This window comes from Gekko japonicus, unplaced genomic scaffold, assembly GCF_001447785.1.
Source record: "Gekko japonicus isolate JY-2015 unplaced genomic scaffold, Gekko_japonicus_V1.1 scaffold575, whole genome shotgun sequence".
Taxonomy (NCBI): domain Eukaryota; kingdom Metazoa; phylum Chordata; class Lepidosauria; order Squamata; family Gekkonidae; genus Gekko; species Gekko japonicus.
The window spans coordinates 326,581-336,062 of NW_015174291.1; the positions used below are offsets into that span (position 1 = coordinate 326,581).

The window sequence follows — 9,482 nt, forward strand, 5'->3', positions numbered from 1 at the left end:
AAACATGTAGGTTTCACAGCAATTGCCAAAGGGTCATGGGCAGATTAGGCACCACAATGCAGAAAGGGGGGGAGAGACTTTGTTATAGACATCACATCTCTATATCACAGCCTATTATCTTTCCTGCCCTCGTTATAACCTTGGCAAAGTTCACTACAATTTGCATTCTACAAAGCAGAAGGGGCTAAGAAACGCAATAAATGCTGAATAGAGATTTTGAACCACTACCCCATGTCATCTACAGATCTGTGTTTAATATCTGCCAGCCCTGTTACAAAGTAAAATTGACCTACTGATGACATGACTTTAGTTCAATAAATCTGCTGCTGATTTCAGGTCAATATAAAATTCAGGACTTGATAACTTCAACTGTGAGTCACTAGGCCTGCCTGCACAAAAAACTACTGCAAGAATGTTATAGGGAAACATGTATTTTATGACCTATGGTTTCAAAGACAGCCATTTCACATTTTACAATCCACTAAATCAATCACTGTGTAACCTGAAAAACTGACTGATGCGATTGTGAAACCATGGGACTGATATGTGTATGGAACAGCTACTGTTTCCTTCCTATTCACTATATGAAGGCCTCTGAATAAAGCCAGACATCCTGTATTTACAGCAACCAACATTTGTCCTTACATCTGGGTATTTGATCTTCCATAATGAAGAAACCTAGCATCTTGTCAGACAGGCAGGCTTGGGCCCAAACTACGAGAACATATCTCTCTGTATTTCCAATACACCACATATGGCTCTCCACATCAATTTGACCCTTGCAGTTCCAACTAGAAGAAGGACGCCTTCTATTAAGAAGGTTTGCACTTACTTTTGTACATGCGAGCAGATACATAGCCTGCAGGAGTCCCCAGCAAGACCCAGAGAACAACTGCACAGGTCATCAAGGCCCCTCTGTTGGCTGGCGAAAGACATCCAAGGCAGGCAAAGACTGAAACCGTGAAAACAAAGCACAGCAAGATTTAGAAGACCACATTTGCCAACACATTGTTATATTCTTTTCAGTACAGACCTGTCTACACCTCACCTTGCCTCCCCCTCCTTTTCTCATTTCTCCTGTATCAAACTGCAGCATGTAAACTTCTCAGAACAGGGTGCTTGTACGGTTTCTCCAACAATGATTTCTTTGTGGTCAGCTTCCCTGCATTTTCCCTGCCCCGGCAGCCCCTAGCTAAGATTGTCAGCCTTCCCCCGACAGAAGGCTTCAAAAATTATGCAACTGTTATAACATTATAAAAGTATAACAATATGTCTGTCAATCAGGTTCTCTACATTTCCAGCTTTTATTTTTAAGGAAGCAACTCTCTAGCCCCTTTCATTGTGGAACATCCTGATGCTGTGAGGAACTAGGGGGGGGGGGGGGACTGCTTCCAAACAGCACCCAGGGCAGGACAAACAACTCATGGATAAGTGGCCAGCATTATATAAACACACACATGCACAACAGCCACAACAACATAAATCCAGATATAAATCTGAAGAAGTGTTTTCACACTTGCCAGTGAAGCCCATGCATTACAGGGAGTTCCAGGGAACACTCAAGGGTTCACGCATGGCCAGGCCTGTTGTAGCTCACTGTTGCCCTATCTCAATCGAGTGTGTGATCCAAAACATAGCCACACACTTCCCTGCAGCTGCTCACTACAGATGACAGTGATAAGCCAGTCTTCCTTGCCAACACTAATCTTCTCATCAAGGAAACCTTGACAAATATCCAAGGAATCCTTGGTTTTCAAAGAAAGTTTGAAAAGCGCTGCTCTAGAAACAAACAAGCTCCCACCTACTTTCAAGGCTGTTCAGTTCTGATATATGCAACTGTAGAGGAAAAGCCTGCATGGGGCTAGATGATCCCCCCCTTCCCAAACTTTGCACTTGCTGCTGTCACCAAACCATGGTCAGGGATGCCCACATGCTGCTGCTGGTGCCCAATGAGTTTGTTGCCAGGTTTCCTTTCAGGAAAACCAGCAAGTCAATAAAAAAGAGCCTGTGCCAGCGGCATAAAACGCTAGACTGAGAAGGAACCTCAACAGCCAACTCCTAAAGTTACTAATTTCCAGGAGAAAGAGAATACCATTACCCTGAACCACTTTATACTGTATACAGACATGAACACACACATGAAGCTGCCTTATACTGAACCAGACCATCAGTCCATCAAGGTCAGTATTGTTTACTCAGGCTGGCACTGGCTCTCCAGAATCTCAGGTTGAGGTATTTCCCGTCACCGACTACCTGGTCCTTTTAACTGGAGATGGCTGGGATTGAACCTGGGACCTTCTGCGTGCAAAGCAGAGGCTCTTCTACTGAGCCATAGCCCTTCTCCCCTAAGTGAAAAGGCTATTTATACACAGTTATATATAGAGCCCACGTTATAATAGCCTGATATTATTAACATTGTCATATTACATATGGCTGTCACTCACCCAATGTGATCAACACCCCTCCCATCCCTTTATTGTCATACCTAAAAATGATACATTCCGTGGGGCAGGGATCGGTTTATTTATGCTGTGAAGTTCCAAGCACATCATCAGTACTGTATAAATAATAATTTTAGCCAATCCAGTGCTACTTACACAAAGTAATAAACGTCATTATGAAAATCTGCGTCCCCTGGCCCAAGAAGACAGACAGCAGCATGCCCTTCCTGGGAGGCCTGAATACGTCTCCATGGACAAGCTTCCACCCAAATTCCTCCTGGGCATCCTCCTACAATCACATCTTTATTAGGCATACATCATGCAACAGTGAATTAGTACAAGCTAGACGTGAAATTCACTTTCCTAGCATGATTATCTTTCGGTTTTGTTTCTGAAGGGGACTAATTGCATCAGCTTCATTACTCGCTGATTTTACAACTCCCTAATGGACTGCTAGTTGGGGGTGGAGGATGCAGATTTATTAAGAAACGCTTATCTGGAGAAGGAGAAACAAACATTAACATACTTAGCTAGAGTATGCAACATTAATTGATACTAAACAAAAGATTGCGTTTAATTTAAGCTGTATCACAAGCCCTTAGCACATTTATCTGCCTTTTGTCTTCTACAGCCAGTCAAGCTAGTTTCAAATTCAACAAGAATAAGAAAAGACAACATATCACAAGTCAAAGCCCAGGTTCCATCAGGTGTCTTCCTATCATTTCCATACCCCTGATGATTATTATCACAATAAAGCCAGTGTAACAAAATACATAATATTAAACACCATTTCAAATTAAAATTCTTCCAGCTGAAAAAAAGGGTGCTACAGTGATTCTGGAAAACACACAAGCCCAGATTTTGGTAAGTCTCCAGGGAAAGAAACTACAAGGTAGGGCACAGTATAATGGAAAGGGCTTATATATGCACCTACTTAAAACAGATACATGTGTACCCAGAATTTGGCACACTCCTGCCTTTCTAGAAAGTCAACATCTGTATACATCTTGTTAGATGCCTTTTAAAACGCAACAATGCAAGGGGGGGACATGTACCAACAGGAACCCACCCCTCTCTGAATCCAAGGCTATTTTTGCCATATGGAATTAAAGAGCAACTAGGACAATCCATGTTTATTTCAACAGAATCCTGGTCAGCTATTAGTTTAGTTTACAGAAGACCAGTTTGGAAAGAGGGCATAGGTTATTGCTCTTTTACCCCATCCTGTAAGAATCTCATCATCATGAGTGCGCTTTCCACTCTACTAGGTTGGCAGGTCCCCAATCTACTTGGTTGGCAGGAAAGGAACAGAGAGGAGCAGAAGAGCAGCTTCTTCCCCCCTTCCCCATCTTTGGTCACAGACCTTATTGAAATATAGCCAGTAAATCATTCCTTTCATTCAGTACTCCAATTCCTCCGTCAGCATTAACTCTACCTGGCACCAGAACTACTACTATCCTTGAAGGGAGGGTATTTTAGGTGCAAGAGCATGGGTCTGAGGGCTTTTATTACCATTAACTCCCCCCCCCCCCCCCCCTTAACCTCTAAAATACACAAACTTTTCAAAGATTTTGGGATGAAAGCTTTTGTAGTAGCTGGAAAGAATAACAGGGATCGTCAATTTGTTAAATATAGGATGTTAAACACTCCTGATGACACATCCAGAGATGTTTGCCAAATGAAATCACCCATGTGACAAGACAGTTGAGCGAATTATTTTCCCTCGAAACATGGTAGAAAGTTCCAGTCCCACCAATGTCTCTCTTGAAAGCCTGATAGTATTTGATTGAGGGAGGGGGAAATCAAATTATCTAAACAAGCCATGAAAGCTGAGCTCTTGATTTGTTTCATATTAACCAAGGCACTCCTCACCTTGGGGAACCAAGATTTTTGTAAGCCTTTTCATTAGTTCCAAATGACAGTTGATGAAGCCTGTATTTTGCAGGCTTTTGTTTTAATTAGCTAAGCAAATACTGCCTATTTGGTTAAAGTTTTAAAAGCTCTTCACAAAGGCAACCACAGGAACTGTTTGCCATGCAGACCACCTGTAGCTTTCTAGTGAACAGCCTGGCAAGAGGAAATAGAAAGCTCCACAAAGCAAACATACATTTTTAGAAACATATTGCTGAAATTATGGGGCAGGCCTCACAAGGCTAGCACAAATGGCTGCTGTGGAAAGTGTGATCACTTATCTAACTTCTCTCAGATCAGTATTAACTGTCCAGTCTTCAACAGGAAGCCAGGTACCCACAGCTTCCTTTCCAATGCTCCAATAGAGGCAACTGTGTGCCTTCCTTAGTGCTGAAGGAAACTGCTACTCCACCTTCAGTATTCATAAACTTACTTAGGATTTCCCTCTCATCAGTCTTAATGCTCCCCTCTGCCTGTATGGATCCATTCCCCAAATTCAGGAGCTGCATCTTACTTACAGAGGAGTCCATTTGGTTGTATCTTGCAATATCTTTATGAAGTGTCCTCAGAAGAATCATGGCCACCATTCCAGATAAAAAGAGAACTATCACAAGAGAATTCATTATACTGCAAGGGAAGGAGAATGTAAAATTTTAATACAAGCTCTTTCCAAACACTGGTGGATAATGAAGACACATTTGAAGCATACAGTGAGTAGAATTAAAATATGCAAATGTGCAATCACAACCTTAAGACTTTAGTAATCAAACTGGATAGTGAACTGAACAAGCATCATGATGTTCTGGTCTAAAAGGACAGGAGCATTTTAGAGAAAGGTATTAAGACAACCACTGTGCCCAAGATCTGAAAAGCTACAGTGCTGCTCTAGATTGCCTAATGCCACAGAATTTCATGTGCGAGTACCAAATTAAATTCATGTACTTCCATTAGAAATTAATTAATGCTCATTAAAAGCTCAGCAGCAGCTTCCATCACTATCAGCTTCTTACTGCATACTGATCTCAAGACATACAAACATACTTTTAACTTAAAAGGAAAAAAAACAGTCCATATTTACAGACTGTATTTTTAATTAGTGATAAATACCAGCTTCTGACAAAAGACAGAACTCCAAAGTGAACCGCAGGACAGATTTTTTTTTTAAGTTGATCAACTAACACCTCAAATTTTCTGAAATAAAATGATAAAAGTAAAAAACAGAGATTGCTATTCTTCAGGATACAGAAGGCACATTCTTCAGATGAAATACAATACTTCAGCTGTTCCCAAGAGAACCAATGCTGAAGAGTTACTCCACAAATACAGATGTAAAAGTTCACTTGCCTGAACATTCATGGCCTTTTTTTTAACCACATAAGAAGCTACAATTCCCAAAATAAAACATGAAGATCCCAATCTCTCTATGCTTGTCTGCAAGCCATTTCTTCTAGAACTAAACATTTCTTACCTAAACCACTGGATATTGGTATGAGGCATGGATTCCAAGATGTAGTCCCATCTCGAAGCCCACTTTATACTGTTATTTTCCTGCATGGAAAAAGTAGAACTAAAATCACTGATGTCACTCCTAAAAAATTCAAGTATTCACAGAACTCTGACTCTCACTGGCTAAGTTGTGTTTGTGTGATTCTGTGACTGGCAGACATTTCTGCATTTTTAAAAGACCCAATGAGATGCCTGTGTCAGAAGCATGTGGCCTCTTTTGCACTGTGCTTGCTATTGCCTGGAAGCCACAGCAGTTCAGTTGCCATGTTTTTTTACACACATAGTTTCTTCTTTGGAAAACACAAGGGAAGCAATTACCCCTTCTCGCAGCAACTCTTAAGGTGATGCCCCTGGGGGTCCCCCATTCCCCTGGAACAGCATTTCAAGCTACTTTGGGAGGGAGGAGGCAAGGAAGTTGCATGTCTGTGGATGGAATTCAGACGGTATCCACACCAGTACGTGAATCCTCAATTTCAACAGGTATTGTACATGCCCATAGCTGACCTTACAATCACAATTATACAAAACAATGGCCAAGACCCAGAAGCAACAAGCATACAAGGATTTTCTGTATTTTCAGGATTGGCCCTGTTTTTTCTATATTGAAGAATGCTCAGCGATGGAGCACAGGAAGGTCCCTCACTCATATAGTATGTAGCACCTGCTTATACACAACTCAAAGTAGACATTACAGCTGCTAGTTCAAATTGATTACCTTTCCTCTATAAGAGCAAACCCCTCCAAAAGGTACCGCACTTTTTGAAAGAAGTCAGTGTTACAAACCCAAATTTCATCAAGCCTTAAAATCTCCAAAATACTGACAGGCAGTTCATTCATGTAGTCAAATTAAGAGGACTGAGTGGCTCCGGGGAACAGTAATGGGATACAGAACCTTGCACTTCAAGGTCAAAGGTTCAAGTCAAATTTCATTTGGAAGGAAAGGAAGAGTTGTTAGCCTATGACGGGCTGCCTGGCCAAGCACCAGCTAATGGTCTTTGCCTACTTCCTCACAAACAGGTGTCTTGCATCACAAAAAGCCAGCCTTAATTGCCACCCCTTGGGGCTAGTCTCAACACAGTCATCGGGATTTTAGAGGATATGGAAACCAAGCTACCAAGCTCTCTCTGTAGCTCCTCATGCTGTGTCATGTTTAATCAGAACATGTCTCCAAAAGCTGTCAATCAACCATTCAATACCAACACAGACTTTTTCTTAAGAGTGTAAGCAGAGAGCAATCTGTTCTGCTTTTTGTAAATTAGGATCAGCAATGTTATATGTAAGTTGGCTACTAAAGAGAGAATGTGTTCATGCACCAGTTTGTATAAATCTTGCAATCTCCCAGACAAACGTCACAGTTCATCTGATATTTATATAGTACATTAATGACAAGTCCTACTAAAATTTGAGGTTTTAACTTATACAGGAGTATTAATGACAGCAAGCATGAGGTCAAACTAAAATGCAGCATTTGTCTTGTATGAATGCTGCAAATGGTAGCATTTGGTGTATAGCAATCACATTTACAGAAGAGGGGAAAAAATCAAATTGAGGGGGGGGTACCTTACCTGAATCTAATTTATTGGGATGTGGGAGCTCAATACACGCCCAGCTCTGCCTAAGAAATGTATCTTTGCTTCATGATAAGCTAAATTCCGAAAAAATTAAGAAATTACGGCTGCAAGTATAGTGCTTTCTTATACTTACTACAAATTTCACAGAATAAGTGTAGATCAGATCTAGCTTCTCAGAGAACACTGCAGGAATTTCCATTGGGAGGCCATCACAGATTAAGTCATTTTTTTCTGTATGTTTATAACTGCAAAGATAATTATTTTTAACCACACTTCTTGGATAATGCAGTTTTTTGTCAAGGACACATTGGTTTAGCACAACATGTTATTTATTTTAGGTATTCCCAACGGGACCCCAAGGCAGCTCCCACCATTCTCCCCTCCTCCATTTTATCCTCACAACCACCACCCTCTGAGGCATGTTAAACTGATCGTGGGTGTGACTGGCTCAAGGGCTTAGATGGCACAATGGGGATTTGAACTTGGGTCATTAGTATCTTGACACAGAACGCAGACAGGTTTCCAATCTTCTGTCTGATTTGTGAAGCCTTCTCAGATGCACCTCAGACCAGGTTTTGCTGCTAATGCTTTTCACAACTTGGGTAGCTGGCCCACCAACATGGAAAGCAATACAAGCAAAGCCCAGGTCAAGCTCAATTACCGGAAGAGGGGAAGGCTAAGAATTTTAGTTCTGAAACATCTTCCACCAGCAAGACAGACCTAAATTTTACAAGGTGCTTCAGAGCCACCTAATGGAGGGAGAAAAAATAGCTGCAATAATGGAAGCTGCAATGCATCTACTCAAATTTCAAGTACTTCAAACCATTCAACAGCATGTTATGTAGACACTCCACCTCTACTTAAATAACAGCATTCTGCAACATTTTAACAATAATTCCGCTCAACCATTTCTGAATGGCAAAAAATAAATAAATCATACTTTGCCTCCCAGGAAAACAAACACTGGAGAGTAAGGACTGCAGAAATTGGTCACGCTCACCCAGCAAATATAACAGCACCCCCTTGTGGTAAGCATTACTGGAACACTGATTACAATGTATACGATGGAGTGAATTCAGGCTATACTTCCTATGCTGACTCACAATCTCCTACAACTGCAGTCATCATAAGACACTAAATGTTTTAACACTTGGGTCTCAATATGAAGACAGAAAAAAAGGAACACCTAATGTATAGCAAAAAGGGAATAAAAGGATACACGTTACACAGGATAAATTTCTGCATTGTTCCTTAGTTTATTTAGTTAGCAGACAGAGAAGGCAACTGGACAAAGTTCACTAGAGAAGATGCACAATTTCAGATACCCTTTAGGGAGTTGCCCAAAAAGAAGGAACACCTAATGTATAGCAAAAAGGGAATAAAAGGATACACGTTACCCAGGATAAATTTCTGCATTGTTCCTTAATTTATTATTTGGTTAGCAGACAGAGAAGGCAACTGGACAAAGTTCACTAGAGAAGATGCACAATTTCAGATACCCTTTAGGGAGTTGCCCAAAAAGACTAACACAACCACTTTTAACTTTAAAAGGGGTAACTTCTCTGAAATGAGGGGACATGTGAGAAGAAAACTGAAAGGAAAAGTAGGAGGGGTCAGAACCACTGGGGAAGCTTGGGGAAGATTTAAAACTACAATCCTAGAAGCTCAGAAAAAGTACATACCGCAGGTTAGGAAAGGCAGAAATAGGTATAGAAAAAGGCCTGCATGGTTAACAAGCAAAGTAATGGAAGCTGTAAAAAGTAAGAAGGATTCCTTTAAGCGGTGGAAAGTTAGTCTCAGTGAGGCTGATAAAAGGGAAACACAGGCTGTGGCAAATAAAATGCAAGTCTGTGATCAGGCAGGCAAAAAGGGAATATGAGGAGCATACTGCAAAAACATGAAGACCAACAATAAAACTTTCTTCAGATACATTAGAAGCAGGAAACCAGCCGGGGAGGCAGTGGGGCCCTTGGATGACCAACGGGTAAAAGGAGTACTGAAGGGTGATAGGGAAATGGCTGAGAAGCTGAATGCATTTTTTGCCTCTGTCTTC

At 41.2% G+C, this 9,482-nt stretch overlaps 1 protein-coding gene across 1 annotated transcript in view; it reads right to left on the reverse strand.

Moving 5' to 3' along the window:
- LOC107121168 (transmembrane 9 superfamily member 2-like) overlaps nt 1–9,482 on the reverse strand; it is a 42,500-nt gene that overhangs the window by 20,184 nt on the left and 12,834 nt on the right. The window contains exons 7-11 of the mRNA XM_015424033.1: nt 7,563–7,674; nt 5,821–5,900; nt 4,871–4,979; nt 2,598–2,730; nt 833–952 (exon numbers count right to left, since the gene is read on the reverse strand). Coding sequence (XP_015279519.1) covers nt 833–952; nt 2,598–2,730; nt 4,871–4,979; nt 5,821–5,900; nt 7,563–7,674 — 554 coding nt within the window. The remainder of the gene's footprint in view (nt 1–832; nt 953–2,597; nt 2,731–4,870; nt 4,980–5,820; nt 5,901–7,562; nt 7,675–9,482) is intronic.